The 25,884-nt window shown below is 40.5% G+C and overlaps 1 protein-coding gene and 2 long non-coding RNA genes across 3 annotated transcripts in view; 2 read left to right on the top strand and 1 right to left on the bottom strand.

Annotated features, from left to right (window-relative positions):
• The window catches only part of LOC119483763 (NACHT, LRR and PYD domains-containing protein 12-like), a 542,841-nt gene that overhangs the window by 129,077 nt on the left and 387,880 nt on the right, over window positions 1-25,884 (top strand). Inside the window, exons 4-7 of the mRNA XM_037762204.1 lie at window positions 11,744-11,901; window positions 12,963-14,760; window positions 16,617-16,793; window positions 19,205-19,378. Of these exons, the coding sequence (XP_037618132.1) occupies window positions 11,744-11,901; window positions 12,963-14,760; window positions 16,617-16,793; window positions 19,205-19,378 (2,307 nt within the window). The remainder of the gene's footprint in view (window positions 1-11,743; window positions 11,902-12,962; window positions 14,761-16,616; window positions 16,794-19,204; window positions 19,379-25,884) is intronic.
• Window positions 1,352-4,057, top strand: LOC119483879. Its single transcript, XR_005205837.1, has 4 exons — window positions 1,352-1,685; window positions 1,781-1,852; window positions 3,867-3,918; window positions 4,024-4,057. It is a non-coding gene; the product is annotated as an uncharacterized LOC119483879 (long non-coding RNA).
• LOC119483871 lies at window positions 9,224-22,357 on the bottom strand. Its single transcript, XR_005205830.1, has 3 exons — window positions 22,102-22,357; window positions 10,530-10,536; window positions 9,224-9,281 (listed from the first exon to the last, which is right to left on the bottom strand). It is a non-coding gene; the product is annotated as an uncharacterized LOC119483871 (long non-coding RNA).

Below are 25,884 nucleotides of genomic sequence, written 5' to 3'. Positions count from 1 at the left end.
TATCTTTTCCTAAACCTAACCAAGTAGAGTTGCTGCCTAAACCTGAAGAGGTTTCTGACAGAGGCAAACTTCTCCCATGTGCACTCAATTCAAACAGTTTAGCATTTAAATGGAATTAGCAAGCTAACTAGCCGGCCACTACATTAGTAAAATTTGAACAACACACACACTTGTCACAGTGTAGGAAAGCTCATCACCATTTGAGTGACAACTTTGTTTTGCTCATTTTCTGTTACCAGTGTAGAGACGGTAACCTTCTGGCTCAGGCCCCTGCTTGAAAATGACATTCCCAAAATGAAGAGAATATCTCTGCAACTACATATGAATAATCTTGGTATGATAAGAAAGGCAACACTTGGGAGATTTCTGCAAAGGTGTAAGCTTCTGTATATACTGTATGTTACTGGCTATTTGCAAATAAAGAAAGATTTAATCTCCGAGTTTTTTAGAGTGAATATCCCTTTGGAATGATGCAGTTGCAGAACATTACCTCTAGCAAACCATATCACAACATCTGAACATTACCTGTGCACACATTGATGCTAATAAAGTAAAGAGTGAATAAAGAGCTAATGGAACAATGGCCAAGCGTCAGGGAGAAGAAAACACTGTTAAGTATGCATGATTGTTTCAAATATAAATAATACATAATAGCCTACAGAGATTTCTATTAAGTGACATTTTTCAACATACTATACTATGACTTTTTTTCAAAATACTATATATACTAGGACTTTATTTAATTTTTTCCGACATACTATAAAAGGAGCCACTGGTTGGATTCAATCTCACTGTGGTAAGGACTCATCCTTGGTACATGGGACGCCTGCTCTACCAGGTGAGCTAACACAACATACCATACCATAATAGGAATTTATTTTTATTTTTTCATCATACTATACTATGACTGTTTTTGACATATTATACTATGATTTTTTAATTTTTTAAACATACTATACTATGACTTTTTTTTTTTTTTTTTTACGATTTTTGTCTTTTTGCCTTCATGAGTTAGTGAAAGGGAGAGAGAGAGGACGATATACAGAAAAGAGGCCACAGGTCGGATTCAAACCTGCTGCAATGAGGACTCAACCTGAGTACACGGGGCATCTGTTCTTCCAGGTGAGCTAACACAATTTACTATACTATAACTTTTTTTAAATTTTCCGACACACTATGACTTTTCTTCGACATAATATACTATTATATTTTTTCGACATACTATAATATGACTTAAAATAGCGGACCCTCCACGCGAGGGCGCAAACGGAGTGGAAGTGTGTAGGGAGAATTACAATGAAACTCGTGAGCTCGTGTTTACAACTCGTGAAGTCCTGTACACACTGGCGTGTTCAGGGAGTGGCCTTGGGTGGCACAGGCCACCCCTGAAATCTGATTGGCCACCCCAAGTGCCACCCCAATATCTTACAATATGATTGGCTATATGCCCAGTCAGAGGCGGGCCACGGCACTGAATGTAAACTGCACTCTTGTTTAGAGTTGCAGTTCCTTCTCAAACCTGAGAGGCAGAGATGCGCTAAAGTAGTATGTAGCCTGCAAAACAAAAAAAGGCGCGAAGAAGAAGAAGAAGAAGTTTGAGCAGGTGAACCTACAGGTGAAACAAACTGTTTTTCTACAGTCAGTCTATGGAAGCAACACGTCTCTGGAGCGTCGTCGTGAAAGATGTGAGTAGCCTACATTTGACTACACTTACTGTGCCTGTAGTTCAAAGCTGTAACGGTAATAAGCTAAACATTTACCCTGTCTTGTTTTATTTAAGGACAGGAAGAAGGGAGGGAGGAAGGAAGCAAGGAAGGAAGGAACTGTCAAAACAGATTGGGTCTCTTGAATGGTAATACTAGGTAATACTAGAGTAACCAACACTGTAGCACATGTAAAGTTTATCATTTGTTTGGTTAAATAATTTGTTCAAAGAGGCGTATGTATTCTAAATATGTTTGCACTTTAAAGGCGGAGAGTGACTGTGTTTTTTAATGTGCATTGTTTTCTTATGTTGGCTTTTGGAGTCACAGGTTATTTTGTAGCATTATTACTGTAACAAATCAGTGTTGAAACAAGATTTGTTACAAGTGATGTAAGCTTTTTTTATGCACACGTAAGCTCTGGTAAGGTCAGCTATCTCTGTTGATAAAATATTCTACACGGTCTGTACCTCCAACCATTTACATTGTTGCACATGCAACGTTTTGCACAGTTTTGTCAAGTAAATATTTTGCCCAAAGACTTATTTATTTTAATTTTGTTGGCACTTTATAAAGTGACTGTTTTAGAATAAGGATTTTCTTTTGGATGTAACCTACTTTGGGAATTTACAAATTATTTTGGCATTATTTAACAGTTCACTTTACAATGTTAAAACAAGATTTGCTGGTATGTGAGGAGGGATGTGACTTTTGTTTATACCTGGGAGTTCAGGTTTCTCTGTTGCTGAGAATACTACAGTATCAAAAATGTCTGGACACGCCCCTGCCTGTACACAAGATATAATCTATATATAATACATATATAACCTGCTGTGTTCTGTAACCCTCCTGAAGGTGGCAGCAGAGCACCATTTATATGTAAATCTCTTCTGTTGTTAAAGAGAAATGAAAACCACATTTAGAGTTTGGGATAAAGAAACACACTAGCTGTGCTGTTAAAACCACATTTGATTAGATAGCATTGATATGACTGTATGTGAATGACAAAGTGTGGAATGTGAAAAGAGGTTTTATGTTTTTTATGCTCATGTTTTACAATACAATTGTAAACAAAGTAATTTTATAACTTTGTATTGAAATATTTTTCCATTATGGATTTAGAAGGGTGTAAGGAAAATATAGAGTATCGCGATATTATGTTTTGTGATACTGTATCGATTCTCAAATCCACTCTATCTATTTTTAATTAATAGTTTACATGCAAAGATTAACTCAGTCAATACTTTTGCATTTGCAAAGAGATGCACCCTCTCAGTGTACTGTCCTCTCAAAGTAGTGCTGTGATGCTGGATGTTACAGGGACTGTGATAAATGATTGCATATACTTTTTTTACTCCGATTTTATGCATATGGTGTTTTACGACAGTTTTCCTAAAATTGTATTTAAAAAATTTCAATTTATCGCCTTCCTTACAGTATCGCAATATATTGAATCGCTCCCCCTGTATCGTGATACGTATCGTATTGCCAAATTCTTGCCAACACACAGCCCTGCTATACGATCATAATGTAACCTACAGCAGAAAGAAACTCTCAGGCTGTGGTTGGAGCGGGCTGTGCCGACCATCTTAACAGTAGTCCTGACCTGCCTGGTTGTGTGTGCCCCATTATACAGATGAGAAATAAATACTCAATTGTTCCATCGACCTCGACTCCCGCGCCATAATTGGGTCAACATGGAGGACGGAAACAGAGTGGTCACAAATATACGACTAAAATTACAATATATTAACTTATTATGCAGCGGAAAATGAACTTCCGTGGCCTCCGTCAGCAAACACGTCACAACTTGTGAACTCTGAGCTTTCAGAAACTTTCCACTTATCTTACCTAAACACGACAACATTTGAAGGCACCAAGACCCGTGTGCCAGCCTCTTTCAATATGCCTTGAGTTGGTAACGTTACATTACATTATATTGTGAGAATGAACATGGCGTTTTATATCTCTTTTGTTAAAGTTTTCCTGCTGTTGATATCAGAGGTAAATCAGTGCCACCTGTGGATGAGCACTTGGCGAAAGCGTACCGGCTCTGGAACAACATCAAGAGGAAAGAAAGAGGATAAAACACACAATACTCACAATTAGTGTAAGATTGTAGATGTTAATACAGTTTAATGGCTCATGTGTTTCATCATATAGCCAACCTACCGACTGGTGTTTACATGATCGTGGGAACTATGGAAGTCTCCAGGTATTTAGGTTAATACTAACTATAAATATAACTATAAATTCTATAAAAGTGTATTATGAGTTTTACTGTTGCATGTTAAGACTTTTATTTGTCACACACTTGTAGATATGTGGCATCAATGGAAGACATCTGGAGGAAGAAGAAGAAGCGTATACAGACCAACTGAAGGACCATCTTCTCTTCACTGAAGCTCTGAGGTAGGATATGTTTTCTCTCAGTATTACCAGCTGCTGTGTTTAATGTTGATGGAACTGAGTTCACTTTAAAGGGTCAGATCATCACAGAATCTCTTTGGCAGACCTCCATTCAGTGCTTGAAGTGGAGACAAATAAGTGTCAGTACTCCCCTTATTCATATGTTACCGTGTGTAAGCCGCAATCTCTTTTGACTTATTCCTATTTATGTATGATTTTTAAGCATGTTATACTGTTTCAGTCATCATCAGCTGGGATTTTATTGCTATATTATTATACTTGGGGTTATGCATCTTCTATAGTTGGCCTATAATACTCCAATAATATTCCAAATGGAACATTATAGGGTTAAGGTGGTGTGTTTGTATATAGTGTTCATACTTACAGGTGCTTTCCTGTGTTATTTGTAGCATCACTCTATAATATATTATAGGATGCCTATCCACCTTATTCCTAGTCCCCATGATGCCTTGCGTGAATTATGGGCGCAACTTCCGTCGTGTCGCGTCACTGAGCCGGAACCGCTGTTTTCCAACGGTACGCTAATCCTCTCTCCATATTAAAACATCTAGTAAAACATGTGTGAACACCACCTCTTACAGCTCAAACAGGATCATGTGATCAAAGCATTGAGCTATTTTTTTAGTGTAATGCTGCCCATAAACTGCCTTACATTTAAACTGTACATAAAATAGTAAAAGTAACTGTCTGTCATTAAACAGACGCTACAATGCTGTGTCCTCCCTACACATGAAATCATAGCTGACGTTCTCCTGGCTCTGCTATCAGTCCTTTTAAGGACCCGACGTCTCTCCTCCGCTGCTCTTTCGTAGCCCAACCACGAAGTAGGATACAGGTTTTCCTCCGTTGAGCACACTTACAGTGTTTTAGGTGGTCTCTTCAAGTTTAGGTTTCTCAGCCACATCCTTGTGGATTCCTCGTCTGTAGGTCGGCGATGGAAGCTGTACCGTCGGTCACAAGAACAATCCCTTCTTTGTTTTGGGGTGCATGTTCAACACACTGTTGTTGAAGCCACACATTTAGCTTTGTCTGGTTGTTGGTATGGGGATGACCATCATATACTTCTATCATAATGTTCTAAACCCTTATACACTTTCACTATTTATTTTAATTAATTAATTAATTAATGAATTAATGTTTATTTCTGATTAATGACTAGAACAACTTGACACTCAGTGCTGAGCTGCATCTCAAATTAATCTCCAGGTTCCCAGCTTTCAGATGATGTACACCACTTCTATGTGACATCTACTGTTGACCTGCTATCTCCCTCTAAAGACCCCCTGGACCCCCCTAAAGAAGACTAAAACTGGTCTATTGTGGGTCTTAGAGGGTTCATTTAGCCTGTTCAAGCCAAGAGAGATTCTTATGACCACATCATGTTAAATGGCTGTGAACCGCTGTGAACACACACAGTCACAGATGAACTCAGCTGATTTCCTGTAAATAGAGAGGGGAGGAGCCACAGAGGGGAGATGTGACAACTGAAGACTGAAGCAGGGTGAGTGTTAATCCAACATTGTATTAGTTTACTGTTAAAGTGTCTGAGTCAGTTTCCTCCCTGTGGACTGTAGAGGAGAGAAATGTTAGAATGAACTCAACAGTTTGATTCATCTGAGAACACAAAGTCGTGATTGGCTGAATAATCCTCATTAAACCTGCTGTAAGCCAAGAAAATTTAAAGGGATTTAAGATTTAAAGGTGTGCGTGTGTGTGTGTGTGTGTGTGTGTGCGTGCGTGCGCGCGCAGTTGTGTTACTTCCTGTTCTCTCAGTCTTGCCTGTGACTCTTGTACAAACTTGTTTCCTGTACATGGTCACTGTCAGCGTTAATGTTTAACCTCTCAGACTGACTTCAGATCAGAAGATGATTGACTGTGTGGAGGAAGAGGAGGACAGAGCAGAGTCTCTAGTCTCTGGCTGTCTGTCTATGAAGAGTGATCAGTCTAAAGATGCACCTCTACTCTTCAGTAATGAAGCTGGACCCTCAGAGTCAAAGTAAGAGAGCTGCTACTAACTCATTTATAGGACTCATTTTCACTTTCCTCTACCAATACCATGTTTTCTGTTGATTTTGTGTTTCTATTTTAAAGTTTCTACTAAAATGTATTTGCTAACTGAAGTTGAACAAATGTTTCTTGACACAAAGAGAATTAACCCCCCCCCCCCTCCAGCCAGTTTCACTTCCTGTGTTTTGGTTAACGTTCTTCCTCAAACAGAGAATGGATGTTTGGTTAATAGTCAGCTGTAACTCATCACCAAGGCAACCAGATTGCATCATTTTTCAACCCAGTTTAGATGAATTTACTGTTTATCAGCCCACAAATGAGACAAGAATTAGCTCAACACACCGACTCTCTCTCACTCGCTCTCTTCTTCACCGTCTGGGAAGATACAGGATGATATAAAACAAAGTGATGCCATGCCAATGCCATGATTTAGTTGATTGTGTGTTTGTATATTAAATTTCTACTAAAATGTATTTACTAAGTGAAGTTTAACACACTGTTGGTGACACAAAGAGAATGAATTAGTGCATTCTTCCTCTTCGTATCTGTGACAGCTGTCAGTCACCCAGAACAGCTGTAATCTAAGAGGACTAATACAAACTTTAAACCACATTATTGACAGTAGCAGTAGTTTGTGTATTTAGAAACTGAAATGTCTTTGTCATCAGAGAGTTTATCAAGGATTCATGTGATGTGAATCAAATCATCTTGGTGTTTGCAGAGTTCAGTCCAGACAGAGAGCAGAGTCTCCAGTACCCAGCTGTCTGTCTATGAAGAGTGACCGGTCCAAACGGGAACCTCCAGACTTCAGTAATGAACCTGGACCCTCAGACACAAAGTAAGAGACTGTTTTTACTGTGCGCTGACCTGATGGATGATGATCTGAAAGAATGAGCTTCAAATGTGTAATTCATTTTCTCACATTTGTCCTCAAAATACTGTGTTGGTTTGACTTCTCCTAAAATCAGCTGTTATGACAGCTTCTTTGAAGTGGGGTTGTACGTATACTCCCGTGTTCTGGGAAGTCAAATTACTGCTTTTGTGAATGGAGTCTGGTGGCTTTGAAGAGAGCGATATAACAGCTTCAGTTCCCCGTCAGAAAGGGCTGTCTGATGGAGAGGTAAAGCAGCTGTGGACAGGAGCAGCAGAAAAACGTATTTTAGCCATCTAAAAGAAACAAACAAATATTCGTTCAGGTGTACACTATATTTAGAATATTTTCTCTGCTTTACCTCGCCATCAGACAGCCCTTTCTGACGGGAACTGAAGCCGTTATATCGCTCTCTTCAAAGCCACCAGACTCCATTCACAAAACCAGTCATTTTCCCTCTCAGAACACAGGAGTAGCTGGTCTACTGCTGCATCCATCGGTTAGTTAGTTAGTTTGTGTTATTGTGTGACTTTCTAATCTGAACTAACGTGGCGTCCACAGCAGTACATCACTTAGCTTCCTGACGGTACTCCTGTCTGCTTCTCCTGACTGGGAGCACGCTGACCATCATCTAAGTTACTGTATTAATACACTGACTATAAGGATGTATATATACTGTATTAATACACTGACTATAAGGATGTACAGACGTGGACAAAATTGTTGGTACCCTTCCGTTAAAGAAAGAAAAACCCACAATGGTCACTGAAATAACTTGAAACTGACAAAAGTAATAATAAATAAAAATTTACTGAAAATTAACTAATGAAAATCAGACATTGTTTTTGAATTGTGGTTCAACAGAATCATTTTAAAAAACAAACTAATGAAACTGGTCTAGACAAAAATGATGGTACCCCTAGAAAAGATGTAAAATAATGTGACCATAGGGACATGTTAAACTAAGGTGTGTCCTGTAAATAGCATCACAGGTATCTTCAAACTTGTAATCAGTCAGTCTGCCTATTTAAAGGGTGAAAAGTAGTCACTGTGCTGTTTGGTATCATGGTGTATATCACACTGAACATGGACCACAGAAAGCTAAGGAGAGAGTTGTCTCAGGAGATTAGAAGGACAATTATAGACCTTCATGTTAAAGGTAAAGGCTATAAGACCATCTCCAAGCAGCTTGATGTTCCTGTGACTACAGCTGCACATATTATTCAGAAGTTTAAGGTCCATGGGACTGTAGCCAACCTCCCTGGACGTGGCCGCAAGAGGAAAAATTGATGACAAATTGAAGAGACGGATAATACGAATGGTAACCAAAGAGCCCAGAACAACTTCCAAAGAGATTAGAGGTGAACTCCAAGGTCAAGGTACATCAGTGTCAGATCGCACCATCCGTCACTGTTTGAGCCAAAGTGGACTTAATGGAAGACGACCGAGGAGGACGCAAATCATAAAAAAGCGAGACTGGAATTTTCCAAAATGCATATTGACAAGCCACAAAGCTTCTGGGAGAATGTCCTTTGGACAGATGAGACAAAACTGGAGCTTTTTGGCAAGTCACATCAGCTCTATGTTCACAGACGCAAAAATGAAGCATACAAAGAAAAGAACACTGTACCTAATGTGAAACATGGAGGAGGCTAGGTTATGTTATGGGGCTGCTTTGCTGCATCTGGCACAGGGTGTCTTGAATATGTGCAGGGTACAATGAAATCTCAAGACTATCAAGGCATTCTGGAGCGAAATGCGCTGCCCAGTGTCAGAAAGCTTGGTCTCAGTTGCAGGTCATGGGTCCTCAAACAGGATAATGACCCAAAACACAGCTAAAAACACCCAAGAATGACTAAGAACAAAGTGGCCTTCTATGAGCCCTGATCTAAATCCTATTGAACATCTGTGGAAGGAGCTGAAACATGCAGTCTGGAGAAGACACCCTTCAAACCTGAGACAGCTGGAGCAGTTTGCTCACGAGGAGTGGGCCAAAATACCTGTCGACAGGTGCAGAAGTCTCATTGAGAGTTACAGAAATCGCTTGATTGCAGTGATTGCCTCAAAAGGTTGTGCAACAAAATATTAAGTTAATGGTACCATCATTTTTGTCCAGGCCAGTTTCATTAGTTTGTTTTTTAAAATGATTCTGTTGAACCACAATTCAAAAGCAATGTCTGACTTTCATTAGTTAATTTTCAGTAATTTTTTATTTATTATTACTTTTGTCAGTTTCAAGTTATTTCAGTGACCATTGTGGGTTTTTCTTTCTTTAACGGAAGGGTACCAACAGTTTTGTCCACGGATGTATATATACTGTATTAATACACTGACTATAAGGATGTATATATACTGTACATGTAGCAGTGTCATCATGTAGAAACCTACGTCAGGTCACATGGGCGAAATTTTTTAGAAGGTCTTGAAGTGAAAACAGCATTTTGATGCTAAAACATACGTACATAGAGTTCAGATTTGAATACATAAGGAACACCACTGGGAAGATACAGGATGATATAAAAACAAAGTTATGCCATGCCAGTGCCATGACTTTGTTGATTGTGTGTTTTTATATTAACATCTCTACTAAAATGTATTTACTAAGTGAAGTTTAACTACACTGTTGGTGACACAAAGAGAATGAATTAGTGCATTCTTCCTCTTCGTATCTGTGACAGCTGTCAGTCACCCAGAACAGCTGTAATCTAAGAGGACTAATACAAACTTTAAACCACATTATTGACAGTAGCAGTAGTTTGTGTATTTAGAAACTGAAATGTCTTTGTCATCAGAGAGTTTATCAAGGATTCATGTGATGTGAATAAAATCATCTTGGTGTTTGCAGAGTTCAGTCCAGACAGAGAGCAGAGTCTCCAGTACCCAGCTGTCTGTCTATGAAGAGTGACCGGTCCAAACGGGAACCTCTATACTTCAGTAATGAACCTGGACCCTCAGACACAAAGTAAGAGACTGTTTCTACTGTGCACTGACCTGATGGATGATGATGCATTGAGGATGAAGACTAAATGTTCTGCTAACAGATTTATATTCCTGATGCAGAACTATTAGTGCAGATACTGTTTCAAACTAAGATGGATCTTAGTCTGGGTTTTATAGCCACAAACTACTGATTGTATTTCTGTAACAAAACACCTGAGAACCTCCATTTCACAATTTACACTTCAAGAAAATATTCATATTTCTGCCTGAACGTTGAAGTCGCTGTAAAGATTTACAACTATTCAAAATCTGAAAGAATGTGTTTCAAATGTGTAAATGTGTAACACAAAAGCAGTAATTTCCCTCTCAGAACACAGGAGTTGCTGCTCTACTGCTGCTTCTATCGGTTAGTTAGTTTGTGTTATTGTGTGACTTTCTGATCCAAACTAACGCGTGTTGAATGTTTGAGTTTGTTCTTTAACTAACTACTGATGTAGAATATGGTGAAGGGAATTTAAGCTCACTTACTAAAGATTCAGAGCTTGCAGTTGAAAGTTTTGGATCATTAGTAAGTGGACCTTTGACCTTAGATTTTCTCCACCATATGTTGTTCCTTAAGGTCAAGAACAAACATCCCTGGGCAGTAGTGATGTTAAAGTTATCTGCTCATACTAAAAGGGGCAGTAATGTAAATTTGGACCACTTCTCTTTTTAGAATATTTGAATTCATGCCTTCATTTGATAGTTGACAGTAGAAAGTGACAGAAAACAGAATGACAGAAAAATAAATGTAAACCATCTGGATTTGAACCAGAGACACCACTGTTACATACTGTGTGTCTTAGACTGCTGGTCTACCACACTATTTAGACCACTTCTAACCTCAGTTCAAACCTAACTAACTCAAGCTAAGCTGCCCAAAGTGACCGTGAGACTGTTAAGAACATGATCAGCTCTCTTTAATGGAGGACTTTCACTGTGAAGTAGCTGTAGAAAGTGTTGAACCTACAAAATAAAACAGGAAACAAACTACAACCAAAACCCAAGACCATGACAGTACCCCCCTCTCAAGGGACGGATCCCAGACGTCCCTAAAACAGAGTCTATGAACTCCATCAGGGTGGGTGGAGGGAGTCCGGAGGAGGGATTAAGGGGCTAGCGGCCGGGCGCTGAACAGGGACGGGGCAGGAAAACTCAGGCGTACGACCCGGGGACAGGACAGACAGGAGAAACTGATCAGGAGGGCGACCCCTCTGGAGGACGACCCCTCTGGAGGACGGCCCCTCTGAAACCCAACGTGCAACAACAGCTGTCAGTGTGCTGACTTGACTATGACATGTGATTACAGACATGCCCACTTTATGATAAAGGGCAGACTCGTGGGTACCCATAGAACCCATTTACATTCACATATCTGGAGGTCAGAGCGTTCTTCCAGACAAGCTAGCATGACATGGTTGGTAACGATGGATCCTTAGGTTTTCTATAGTTTCACATGTTACCAGTATCTTCACTCTAGCTTTAAAACTGAGCCGCTACAACCTCTGAAAGACAGAATATCGTCCGTCGGATTGTAAAGAGGTTAATAAGACAGCCAGATAGTAAAATTCAGCTCATTAGTGTTTATGAAAGCAGGAGAGTTGAAATAAAAGGAACACTGTCATCACAGACTGAATGCTGAATTCAAACAGAAAAGTAACAACACTTTAACTGTTCCCTGTGACCATCTGAGCTTTGAGACAGTGTCGGCCAATCAACAAAGCCTTTTAGTTATAAAGACATGTCTTCACAGGAGGAGGAGTGATGTCTCTGTGGAGGACCAGCTGTCCTGCTGTGCTGTGTACTTGGACCAGTCTGCTTCATCAGGAGACTCCTCCTGTCCCCAGTGTGGACAAAGATCCAGAACCAGAGCTGGACTGCAGCCAGCCGGTCAGACCAGCACTGTACAAAGTAAGACTCTACATCTGTCTGCTGACGTCTCCATGTCTGAAAACACTACTTGTTCTTTTAATACATAAAAAGTCATAAAAGTCCCACCAGGTCCTGCGAGGACACTAGGGGACGCCCTGCTCCACTCAACTGGCCGTTCAAGCCATAGACATATATACATACGCCAACGTTGGCGTACGATCCAGAGGTCAATGAGGAAACTCCGACACTCAGACGACCAATCGTGTAACTTCATCACTCAGTGACAGACTTTTAGGGTTGTAGGGCTGGCCGTCTGCGGTCCAGCCAAAAAGACAGAGAAAACAAGAGAGACATAAATAAATAACCCTCAAATACTCAACATGATTTACTGTGGAGACGGACGCTCTTAGTTTCACTTTCCTCCTCTGCATTTCATTCATTACATCCAACGTGCAGTAAATGTCGTCACAGTGAGATTAAACCTAATGTTTATTTTTTTCCAGCGTGTTTTTTAGATGAAACGGACGACACACTGAACGGCAGACTGCAGAGTGTGTTTACTACTGCAACCACCAACAGCTCTCGTCACATGTCATGTTGCTTTTTCATACATCAGAGGACTAATTTGCTGAATCTTCACAGGTCTTTAGACCGTAGTGGAAACAGACAACAGTGGACTGAAGGAACCTTTTAGTTCCTTAAAAGTAGTAGGACTAAAAAGTCCCAGGAACTTTTGGTGGAAACCCGGCTTTTGTTATTGGTGCTGTTCAATAAAAACATGTCCACACAACGAGTTATGAACATATTCTGCATTATTTGATGAGTGGATCAGTTTTAAATATTACAGTGAGGAAGGAACAGCCACAGTGAGCTGTTTAGATGAAGAGCTGCAGACGGACAGCTGAGGCTCCGCCTCCTCTGCTGTCAATCAAACATGTACACCGACTGAGAGAAAAAGGAGCATTTCTGATGCTTCCACTAAAACTAGACTGTTTAACCTTTACTGCTTTTTTATTTACTTTATATTGATCACTTCAATATTGGCAATGAAAATAATAATCACATTTTCTTTATTTTTATCTTTTGTCCTTCTCTTTCAGCAGATAGAGGTCTGCAGGAGGTTGTAGATGAACATAAGATCAGTCTGAGGAGGAGATGTGAATGTGTGACTGAAGGAACTGATGAAACAGGAAGTGGAACCCTCCTCAACAGGATCTACACTGAGCTCTACATCACAGAGGGACAGAGTGAAGAGGTTAATACCCAACATGAGGTGAGGCAGCTTGAGACAGCTTCCAAGAAGAAGACCCTCCATGACGCTCCAATCAAGTGCCAGGACATCTTTAAAGCCTTACCTGACCAACAGGGACACATCAGAGTCGTTCTGACGAACGGCGTCGCTGGCGTTGGAAAAACCTTCTCAGTGCAGAAGTTCACTCTGGACTGGGCAGAGGGCTTGGAGAACCAAGATGTCAGTCTGGTGGTTCTGCTCTCGTTCAGGGAGCTGAACTTGATCAGAGATGAGCAGTACAGTCTTCTCATGCTGCTCCATGTTTTCCATCCAACATTACAGAAGGTCACAGCAGAGAAGCTCGCTGTCTGTAAAGTTCTGTTCATCTTTGACGGCCTGGATGAAAGCAGACTTTCACTGGATTTCAAGAACAGTGAGGTTGTGTCTGATGTCACCCAGAAGTCATCAGTCAACGTGCTGTTGACAAACCTCATCCAGGGGAATCTGCTTCCCTCAGCTCTCGTCTGGATAACTTCCCGACCTGCAGCAGCCAATCAGATCCCTCCTGCATGTGTTGACAGGGTAACAGAAGTACGAGGCTTCACTGACGCCCAGAAGGAGGAGTACTTCAGGAGGAGAGTCAGTGATGAAGAGCTGTCCAGCAGAATCATCTCACACATCAAGACATCCAGGAGCCTCCACATCATGTGTCTAATCCCAGTCTTCTGCTGGATCACTGCTACAGTTCTGGACCACATGTTGACTACAGACCAGAGAGGAGAGCTGCCCAAGACCCTGACTGACATGTACTCACACTTCCTGTTGGTTCAGACAAAGAGGAAGAAGCAGAAGTATGGTGAGGGACGTGAGACGAGTCCACAGGAGCTGACGGAGGCTGACGGGGAAGTTCTTCTGAAGCTGGGGAGGCTGGCGTTTGAACATCTGGAGAAAGGAAACATCATGTTCTACCAAGAAGACCTGGAGCGGTGTGGTCTGGATGTCACAGAGGCCTCGGTGTACTCAGGAGTTTGTACAGAGATCTTCAAAAGAGAGTGTGTGATCTTCCAGAAAACAGTCTACTGCTTTGTTCACCTGAGCATTCAGGAGTTTCTGGCTGCAGTCTACATGTTCCACTGTTACACAAACAGCAACACAGAGGTACTGAAGGACTTCCTGGGAGAAGAATATGTTCATTCAACCCTGGATGACTTCCTGATGAGAGCCATGGAGAAATCCCTGAGGAGTAAAAATGGCCACCTGGACCTGTTTGTTCGCTTCCTTCATGGCCTCTCTCTGGAGTCCAACCAGAGACTCTTAGGAGGTCTGCTTGGTCGGACAGACAACAGTCCAGAAATCATCCAGAGAGCCATCAACAACCTGAAGAAGATGAACATGTATGATACCAAAACCTCTCCTGACAGAAGCATCAACATCTTCCACTGTCTGACGGAGATGAACGACCACTCGGTACATCAGGACATCCAAGAGTTCCTGAAGTCAGAGAACAGATCAGAGAAGAAACTCTCTGAGATCCACTGCTCAGCTCTGGCCTACATGCTGCAGATGTCAGAGGAGGTTCTGGATGAGTTGGACCTGAAGAAGTACAACACATCAGTGGAGGGACGACGGAGACTGATTCCAGCTGTGAGGAACTGCAGAAAAGCTGTGTAAGTCCAGATGTGATTAACTTTATAGATCAGTGTAGATTAGTAGTTTAGTTCTTCAAATATACACACTATAAATTATTCTTAAAATATAATATTCTTATAAATGTTCCACGTGTTTATTACATAAATATGTATTTGTATTTTGTCACAGATGTTCTTGAGCTGTTTCAAATGTTGAGTTCAAAATGTTTCAGTAGTTTGTGTTTCTAGCTGTCAAGTTAATGAACACTTATTCTATTTATTTCTAATAATTGTTACATTTGACAGTTTTTTCTTATTTATGTTTTGGGTGATGGAGACGACATGTGAACCTGGTAAAACAAATGAAAAAAACAAAAGATCAGCTGTCTGGTGGAGTGCTGGGTCTAACCGGTGTAACGGCAGCAACAGAACGTTTGCTGATCCGGCGGGGAGTCGGGGCGGTCCTGGGATCAGAGTCCTGGTGCTGGGGTTTGCTTTCAATAGGCCTTGCACCACATTACACCTTACCTCGTGTGTTTTTGGATTCATCTCTTTCGTTGGCTTCAAATCCAAACTGTTGCCATGTTGCTGCAGTTTTAGTTTTCTTTGAGACCAGCTCTGTCATGTCTCGTCTGATCACCCCAAAAAACACATGAACTTCCTAGTAAACAAACCTCTTCTTGTTTATACACCAACATTATATCATAATATTACGTTAATCACGTTGTCATATTGCTTATTAGTAATGCAATACAGGCTGGATTTAGCACTGTGACTCTGTCGGCACAGGTTGTTGATGTCGGCTACTTTTTAATTTGCCAGAACGTGTCGTTAGCATCAAATCAAACCGGTTTAAGCTCGTACACCGGACCGGACCGGACCGGCAAAACCGAAAATCGACCCAACTCTAGCATTAGCCACCGTAAACTACTGGTCATACGAGACAAAGATAGTCGTTGTAAAACCCCTGAGTGTGTTGAATCGAGCAATGGTGCATTTTATTGCTAATGAATTCAAGTTGTGTTCCATCATCTTGTTTTGAAGTCTTTCCTTTTATTCTGTTACTCACAGAAGGAAACTCTGGTGTTTCTCTCTCTTGTTGCTGTAGAGAAGAGTAGTAACAGGAAATACACAGCTTCCACCAATAACAGCAGTCTGATGAATATATAACAGCAGAATGGTAGAATTCAGACTTTTTAAGAGATCTTATACAAACCAAAGATCAGTGTTATGTTTTTAATGCTGATACACTGATATCATCTTTCTGATGTCATTATGTTGTAAATAATGCAACCTCATTGGTTCATTCATTGTGTTTGTGAGCTGAATACGTTTGATGCTCAGAAAAGAGTGTTAATGACAAAACACCATGCAGTCATCAAAATATCTAGTTATATGAATGTTTAATTATGTACAGGTCTAATATTATAGTGATTTGTTTAATTTTCCCATTTATGGACGTGAACCTGAAAGCAGCAGGTAGCTAGCAAAGAGAGGTCATCTTTATCAACTGTATTATTATTACTTATTCACTGAGTTTTAAAAATGCTTTTCTAATCAAGAAGGCCTCATGCTAACTTTGTGGAGACAGACCTGGGATCAGATCACACTGACAGACTGGACATTAGGGAAGCCTCAATGTAACTACATGTTCTCTCTCTTCATCTGCAAGATTAAAGAAAAACAAAGATTAAAAGTCTGCAGGTTTGAGAGAGAGTGATGAGAATTATTGTTTCATGTCAAACAGTGAGATAAGATTAGCTGAACCACTGATGTGAGGAGTAAATGTTGATTAAAGAAGTATATATCAAACTGTTTAGTCATCAAATGCATGAAGTAAATATAAACTGTCCTCTTTCATAATAACATATTTTGTAATTTTTGTGTCATCACAGACTTTATGGCTGTAGACTCTCAGATACTCACTGTGAAGTTGTGGCCTCAGCTCTGAAGTCCAACCCCTCCCATCTGAGAGAGCTGGACCTGAGTGACAACTACAACCTGTATGATTCAGGAGTGAAACCGCTTTCTGCTGGACTGAAGAGTCCAAACTGTAGACTGGAGACTCTGAGGTCAGTTCACTGACTGTAGTTTATGTAGTTTGTACACACACTCTCTACACACTGGCTCTGCTCCAGATGGCTCTAGAGAGGGACATTCACGTTTTCACGTCGGCCACCGTAGCTCTCCAACACGCTTGGCACACAGGAGAGGCTTCAGTTGGTTGTAATCTCCTCACCTCACCACTAGATACCTCCAGATCCTACACACTGGACCTTTAACCACAGACCTTATTTCAGCCATCTAACTAAAAACCCATTGACTTCCAGACGAGGGAACAGGAAGTGCTAAAATGCTAACTCATTTCTGGGTTTTAGGACTCATTCCTGTAGCGCTCTATTTGAACATGTCTAAAGGTGCAGCACTCTTCAACAAACACGTATTGCACCAACTTAAAGGCACACAAGTGATGATTATGAACGACACCATCTAATCAGAGGTCTCTATGGTTCTAAGTTATTCCCACGTTCTTTTTGACAGCAGATCTAACTGTGATCTGTTTTCATGTCAGCATTGTCTAATTATTTGAAGCAAAAACCAAATAAATATTCTGCATCTGAAACCTCTTTGCAGGTCCATATTTTGTTCAAGTCTATCTGAATACAATACTCACATGTTCATATGTACATTCAAAGAGTTATTGATGTCTGTCATCATTCCTTCTGTCTGTGAAGCAACCCCCGTATAACCTGAGTGTTACGAGATGAGGACTAAATCCACAGTCTTGTTCTGTGTAAAATGACCTGTAAAGTTGATCTTAAACTAATCAGAGGCTTCAGCAGTCTGAGTTAGATGTATTAGGGCTGGGTGACTTGGAGAAAATCAAATATCATAATGTTTTTTGTGTAAATGACCAATAATAGAACAGCTAGAACAGTCTGGTAAGTTCAGAGAATGACATCACTTTACTGTAATGTAGCCTTTAAAACCAGGAAGAGATGACACTTACAACACAACACGATATTACTAGGGCTGTCAATCCATTCAAATATTTAATCACGATTAATCGCAAATTATTCACAATTTTTGTATCTGTTCTAAATGAACCTTAAAGGGAGATCTGTCAAGTATTTAATATTCTTATCAACATGGGAGTGGACAAATATGATTTATGTAAATGTATGTATATATTTATTATTGTAAATCAATTAAGAACACAAAACAATGACAGATATTGTCCAGAAACCCTCACAGGTACTGCATTTAGCATAAAACAATATGCTCCAATCATAACATGGCAAACTGCAGCCCAACAGGCAACAACAGCTGTCAGTGTGTCAGTGTGCTGACTTGACTATGACTTGCCCCAAACTGCATGTGATTATCATAAAGTGGGCATGTCTGTAAAGGGGAGACTCGTGGGTACCCATAGAACCCATTTACATTCACATATCTGGAGGTCAGAGGTCAAGAGACCCCTTTGAAGATGCCCATGACAGTTTTTCCTCGCCAAACTTTAGAGTAAGTTTGGAGCGTTATTTAACCTCCTTCCCGACGAGCTAGTTTGACATGGTTGGTACCGATGGATTCATCAGGTTTTCCAGTTTCCTATGATACCAGTATCTTCACTCTAGCTTTAAAACTGAGCCGCTATAACCTCCGGAAGATCGATTGCATTAATGCGTTAAAGAAAATAGTGGCGTTAAAACGATTAACTTTGACAACCCTAGATATTAGGATATCCAAAATCAAAGACGATATCTAGTCTCATATCAAGATATGGATATAATATGGATATATTGCCCAGCCTTAGTATGTATCCAGTCAGTATGTTGTGTTTGACAGTTTCCTTGTTGAGCTGCAGGAGGAATAGTAACTCAAAGAGGGAATTTGGTACTAAACAGTGTGTAACTTTGATTTGTCGACTCAGACTGCTGAATCTTCATATTAGTTTCACTTGAACTTGTGAAGTCATTTCTTACAGTGTAGTTGTGTTATGAAGGGACCACTTCACAGGAGGAATGATTACTGCCACCAATAACTCTTTTAATGTACATATGACATGTGGCTGTTGTTTACAGACACACTTGAACAAATGTGGACCTTTCCTGTAAATGACATAAACCTGCTAGGCTAGCAGATACAGTGAGAAGAAGGCCATGTAATAAATGAAGTAATGAAGTCCAACAAGTCTGATTTGATATTGATCCTCTAATTCCAGACTTGACAGAGATCAGCAGCATGTTATTGATGTGTGTTGACATGAACAGGTGTATGAATGTTGTGGTGACATTTGGATGATGTCTGTAGAAGGCTGACATTATGATGATCCACAATAACACAATGACAAAGTCACTCTACTCATTTTAGGGAAAAGATCATTGATTAGGACATAGTGATGTTGAGCTACACATTTAAAACCTGAACACATCTGACTGGATTATAAAGTGATTTTTATCTTCATCATTTATTCTTTATTCAGATTGAGGAACTGCAGTTTGTCAGAGATCAGCTGTGCTTCTCTGGCCTCAGCTCTGAAGTCCAACCCCTCCCATCTGAGAGAGCTGGATCTGAGAGGCAACGGCCTGAAGGAATCAGACGTGAAGCTGCTGTCTGATCTTGTGAAGAGTCCACACTGTAGACTGGAGACTCTGAGGTCAGTAGAGGGTCGGAGTCGGTCCATGCTGGTTTCAGCAGTATTGTTGTGATGTGTTTCCTCCGTTAAGCTGTGAGAGGAGAACAGTGACACACAGAGAGAGAACAGTCAACCAATCAGATCAGCCAGAAGCTTGTTGTGATCATGTGTTAGAGTTAATGTGAAGAAGATGTTGTTGTGTTCATGTCTCCTCCCTTTAAGGTACAATTTGAACAGATATAAAACGTGATTAATTTGAGATTAATCACGATTAACTATGGACAATCATGCGATTAATCACAACTAAATATTTTAATGGATTGACAGCCCTAATATTTACATATTTGTCATGTAATATTTAAAAGTAGATGAAACATTGAAATGTGACTGAAACCAACCTAGCAGCAGTAAATCCATCATTAAAGTGAGCAGTGAAAAGCTCTCTGTTTCTGCAGTAATGATGCTCTCAGGACTCTCAGCAGTTTATTTCCACTGTGTGGATCATAAGATAATATTACACAGAGACAAAGAATTTGAACACATAATCCAGGCTAAAAGCAACACAGTTTAAACTGACACATGCAGAAAGGTCACCGACTGTGTGAATGTGTAAATGAACAGACTTGTAATATCACTGCCCCGTCTAGAGCACCAGAGATCTGACTAGAACTACTTTGTGTACTCTGCTGAGTTAATGTGATCACATGTATTGTTATGACCTGTATGACAATAATGTAGCCTTCTTCTCTCAGCTGCAAACCCAGCGGTGTGAAACGGACATAAATGACATTTATATAACCACAATAACACAAAATCAGTACATGATCTCTTATCATATATTCATATATGATATTCATATAGTCACTCATCTGAATCAGCTTCTTGAGCCGTATGTTGCTGTGAGACACGTCAGAGTCGTGCTCCTACAGTCCCTCAGACTGAATGTGTTGCCTTGGTTAGTTTGCTACCAATACTTTTATGTATGCTGTGGGTGATTAGAAGATGTGAAAGTAAGCCTGCTTACCGCTGTGAATTATGTTTATAGATTTATTATTTACCTTCTCCTAAGTCTGTTTCACACCGCCGGGGTTGGAGCTGAAAGAATAAGACTAAAGTATTGTGATTCCTCCAGGAGATGAATAAAGTATCTTCTATTCTATTCTATAAGAACACATCTAATCAACACATTGATTTAATGGAACACACGTGTAATTAGTTCTAGTCAGATCTATCGGGATATTAAAAGTCTGTTTATTTACACATTCACACAGTCAGTGATTTTTTTGTCAGCTGTCCTTCCTGCATCTGGCAGTTTAAACTGTGTTCATTTTAGTCTGGATTATGTGTTTAACTTTTCTAATATGCGTTTGTAAAGTATGCCGCTCTGCTGACCGTAGACTGGTCCATGTCTGTGATTGGTCATGTGCTACAAACCCCGCCCCTTCTATGTGAACGCGCTCATAGCCAGACTGAGAAACCCTGGGTTGACTTTACGGAGTTGATAACAGGCTGTCGTAGGACCGCTTAGCGGGATCTTGGTTGAGGGGTTAGTTAAACCAGATAAGGAGAAGATACCCTGGGTGTGTTGGACTGGCTTCGTAGTACAGGCCTCTGGTCTGGGAGCTCTGAGCTCAGTGTGTTCACTCCAATACGTTAACATGAGAGCTGAAAGGAAGCTGGCTACGCTACACAGACTGAAGTCCCTTCTGCTCTTTATACTGGATGCTGACTGACAGCTGATGAAGGGAGTCTCTGTAAACACTGATGGATGACTTCTGTTGTCTTCTTCTTCTCTCATCAGATGGAAGGGGAAGGGGCTCTAACCACCATCATCCCTGTGTGTTCCTCTGGACCTGACAGAGTATCATCAGTGTATCTGGACTCTGTCCTTCTGCACAGTCTCTGCAGACACACTGAGACTCCTCCACTCCTTCTGCTCCACACTCAACCACCTCCTCCACCTGGACCTGGGTTTCACTTTGTCTTCATTCATTCATATATTCTGAACCCAAAGTGCCTCTGCAGATCAGTTCTGTTTATAACAACAGAACTGTAGATTAACACATTTAAATAGATGTTTCTGCTTTGCTTTCTGTTGCAGCTCCACCCTGTGGAACGATGGAGTTTTGCAGTTAATTTCCTCATACTACTAAATATATATATACCATATACAATATATATACCAATACCAGCCGTTTTTCATATTATAACAGATTTGCTTGTAACAAACAGAAAGAAGTAGATAGAACCTGAACCTGAGGCTTCAGTTTCTCAACTAACTACAAACAGATTATGTCTGGATTTTGGTGGAAAGTCAGCTCCTTAATATTGTCTTTTGTATGTGATGTTTGATGTAAAACAAAAAAAAAAATTTTTTTAGTTTATTACAGAGGTACACACGTGGACAAAATTGTTGGTACCCTTCCGTTAAAGAAAGAAAAACCCACAATGGTCACTGAAATAACTTGAAACTGACAAAAGTAATAATAAATAAAAATTCACTGAAAATGAACTAATGAAAATCAGACATTGTTTTTGAATTGTGGTTCAACAGAATCATTTTAAAAAACAAACTAATGAAACTGGCCTGGACAAAAATGATGGTACCCTTAACTTAATATTTTGTTGCACAACCTTCTGAAGCAATCACTGCAATCAAGCGATTTCTGTAACTCTCAATGAGATATTACTTTTGTCAGTTTCAAGTTATTTCAGTCACCAGTGTGGGTTTTTCTTTCTTTAACGGAAGGGTACCAACAATTCTGTCCACGTGTGTATGTGTCACCCTGCTAGTTTTCACATAACATGGCTCAACACAGACACATGAAGTCAACTTGTGGAGCTTTTCCCCTCAGAAATCAATGTTGAGTCGCCGTTATCACCACCGTGTTCTGTAGCTCCTGGTGGAATGTTGTTAAGAAATTAAATGTAACCATAATTTACTTTATTTAAAATGATGAAAAATGCAATCTATAGAGTGAATGAAGAGAGGGAGCTCCGTTAGTGAAAGCAAAGCAGTGAATCAGAGAAATAAAACATTATTTTCTGATTGTTTCACGGCGGTTACGTTCTAAAGCACCAATAAACACGCCTCTGCACAACCCTGCAGGAAGGTGCCTTATTGCCGGATTTTTAACGAATGCAGCCGAAGGTCAGGCTTCATCTTGTCCTCTCTGCTCGGCGTGTGCCACACATTATTTTTTCCCCAGTGTTGGTTCTCGTCCGCCCTACTGTGCTGTGATTGGCTAGTATTCGTTGCCTCTGCCTCGACTGTTCGGCTCATTTTGCACACGGGAGAAGTCTTTGCCTTCAGGGCTTTCTGCCAGAAAGGGTTTATTTTAACCCAAACCATTATCTTTTCCTAAACCTAACCAAGTAGAGTTGCTGCCTAAACCTGAAGAGGTTTCTGACAGAGGCAAACTTCTCCCATGTGCACTCAATTCAAACAGTTTAGCATTTAAATGGAATTAGCAAGCTAACTAGCCGGCCACTACATTAGTCAAATTTGAACAACACACACACTTGTCACAGTGTAGGAAAGCTCATCACCATTTGAGTGACAACTTTGTTTTGCTCATTTTCTGTTACCAGTGTAGAGACGGTAACCTTCTGGCTCAGGCCCCTGCTTGAAAATGACATTCCCAAAATGAAGAGAATATCTCTGCAACTACATATGAATAATCTTGGTATGATAAGAAAGGCAACACTTGGGAGATTTCTGCAAAGGTGTAAGCTTCTGTATATACTGTATGTTACTGGCTATTTGCAAATAAAGAAAGATTTAATCTCCGAGTTTTTTAGAGTGAATATCCCTTTGGAATGATGCAGTTGCAGAACATTACCTCTAAATCAAATCAAATCAATTTATTTTTGTATAGCGTCAAATCACAACAGAAGTTATCTCAAGACGCTTTATATATAGAGCAGGTCTATGACCGTACACCATAGTTTAGAGACCCAACAGGATCCACCAAGCGCACTGTGGCCAGGAAAAACTCCCCGATTACTGGGAAGAAACCTGGAGCAGAACCGGGCGCAGGGCGGGCGGCCATCTGCCGAGACCGGCTAGGGGGATAGATAGATAGAGTCAGAGAGAGAGAGAGAGAGAGAGAGAGATAGAGAGAGAGAGATATAGAAGCAGCCACAATAGCAATCTAGCAGCTGTAATAGCTAATACAAGTAGGGCTGATAACACAAAACCAATAGTGGTGGATGGAAAGAGTGATAATACAACTATCGGAAAGCCAGCACTGTCCAGCATCTCTCCTCAGTACGTCCATGTGTATTGGTGTGGGACGTCCCTGCGATCGATGCCCGTGCGTTGGTTCCTGCAGCATCAGCATGCTTGCTGGGAGCTCTTGATGTCTTTGGCAGTGATTGAGAAGTGTTATTCTCCAGGCTGCCACATTGTCACTAGGTGTTGGAAATCCCTCGTTAGCATTGGTAGTCCCTCGTACAGACGTAGTTAATTAGGGATGGTAGCAGTTGGTGTCAAGCAGGCACCGACGCGGCAGCAGATGCAGCCACAATACCGGAGACCACCAAGATCCAGGTGAAACCCTGCTCCAAGTGTACCCATGCTCCAGGTATAACCTCGCTCCCGGTGTGATCCCGCTCCACGGTTAGCTGCGAGACAAGGAGGCACAAGGACTCCCGGGAAGGAATGAAGTTAGTAACAACATGGACATGGGACATGAGTATATACAGAAGGAGAGGGGAGCTCAGTGTGTCATAGGAAGTTCCTTATGACAGTGTGTCATAGGAAGTCCCCCGGCAGTCTATGCCTATAGCAGCTTAAGTATAATCGTTATCAAAGAGGAAAGTCTTTAGCCTACTCTTAAATGTAGAGACTCTAGCAAACCATATCACAACATCTGAACATTACCTGTGCACACATTGATGCTAATAAAGTAAAGAGTGAATAAAGAGCTAATGGAACAATGGCCAAGCGTCAGGGAGAAGAAAACACTGTTAAGTATGCATGATTGTTTCAAATATAAATAATACATAATAGCCTACAGAGATTTCTATTAAGCGACATTTTTCAACATACTATACTATGACTTTTTTTCAAAATACTATATATACTAGGACTTTATTTAATTTTTTCCGACATACTATGAAAGGAGCCACTGGTTGGATTCAATCTCACTGTGGTAAGGACTCATCCTTGGTACATGGGACGCCTGCTCTACCAGGTGAGCTAACACAACATACCATACCATAATAGGAATTTATTTTTATTTTTTCATCATACTATACTATGACTGTTTTTGACATATTATACTATGATTTTTTAATTTTTTAAACATACTATACTATGACTTTTTTTTTTTTTTTTTACGATTTTTGTCTTTTTGCCTTCATGAGTTAGTGAAAGGGAGAGAGAGAGGACGATATACAGAAAAGAGGCCACAGGTCGGATTCAAACCTGCTGCAATGAGGACTCAACCTGAGTACACGGGGCATCTGTTCTTCCAGGTGAGCTAACACAATTTACTATACTATAACTTTTTTTAAATTTTTCGACACACTGACTTTTCTTCGACATAATATAATATTATATTTTTTCGACATACTATAATATGACTTAAAATGCGGACCCTCCACGCGAGGGCGCAAACGGAGTGGAAGTGTGTAGGGAGAATTACAATGAAACTCGTGAGCTCGTGTTTACAACTCGTGAAGTCCTGTACACACTGGCGTGTTCAGGGAGTGGCCTTGGGTGGCACAGGCCACCCCTGAAATCTGATTGGCCACCCCAAGTGCCACCCCAATATCTTACAATATGATTGGCTATATGCCCAGTCAGAGGCGGGCCACGGCACTGAATGTAAACTGCACTCTTGTTTAGAGTTGCAGTTCCTTCTCAAACCTGAGAGGCAGAGATGCGCTAAAGTAGTATGTAGCCTGCAAAACAAAAAAAGGCGCGAAGAAGAAGAAGAAGAAGTTTGAGCAGGTGAACCTACAGGTGAAACAAACTGTTTTTCTACAGTCAGTCTATGGAAGCAACACGTCTCTGGAGCGTCGTCGTGAAAGATGTGAGTAGCCTACATTTGACTACACTTACTGTGCCTGTAGTTAAAAGCTGTAACGGTAATAAGCTAAACATTTACCCTGTCTTGTTTTATTTAAGGACAGGAAGAAGGGAGGGAGGAAGGAAGCAAGGAAGGAAGGAACTGTCAAAACAGATTGGGTCTCTTGAATGGTAATACTAGGTAATACTAGAGTAACCAACACTGTAGCACATGTAAAGTTTATCATTTGTTTGGTTAAATAATTTGTTCAAAGAGGCGTATGTATTCTAAATATGTTTGCACTTTAAAGGCGGAGAGTGACTGTGTTTTTTAATGTGCATTGTTTTCTTATGTTGGCTTTTGGAGTCACAGGTTATTTTGTAGCATTATTACTGTAACAAATCAGTGTTGAAACAAGATTTGTTACAAGTGATGTAAGCTTTTTTTATGCACACGTAAGCTCTGGTAAGGTCAGCTATCTCTGTTGATAAAATATTCTACACGGTCTGT

The sequence above is a fragment of the Sebastes umbrosus genome, chromosome 24 (genome assembly GCF_015220745.1).
Source record: "Sebastes umbrosus isolate fSebUmb1 chromosome 24, fSebUmb1.pri, whole genome shotgun sequence".
Classification (NCBI taxonomy): domain Eukaryota; kingdom Metazoa; phylum Chordata; class Actinopteri; order Perciformes; family Sebastidae; genus Sebastes; species Sebastes umbrosus.
The sequence above is the reverse complement of the archived record's forward strand: the minus strand, read 5'-3'. Positions and strand labels throughout refer to the sequence as shown.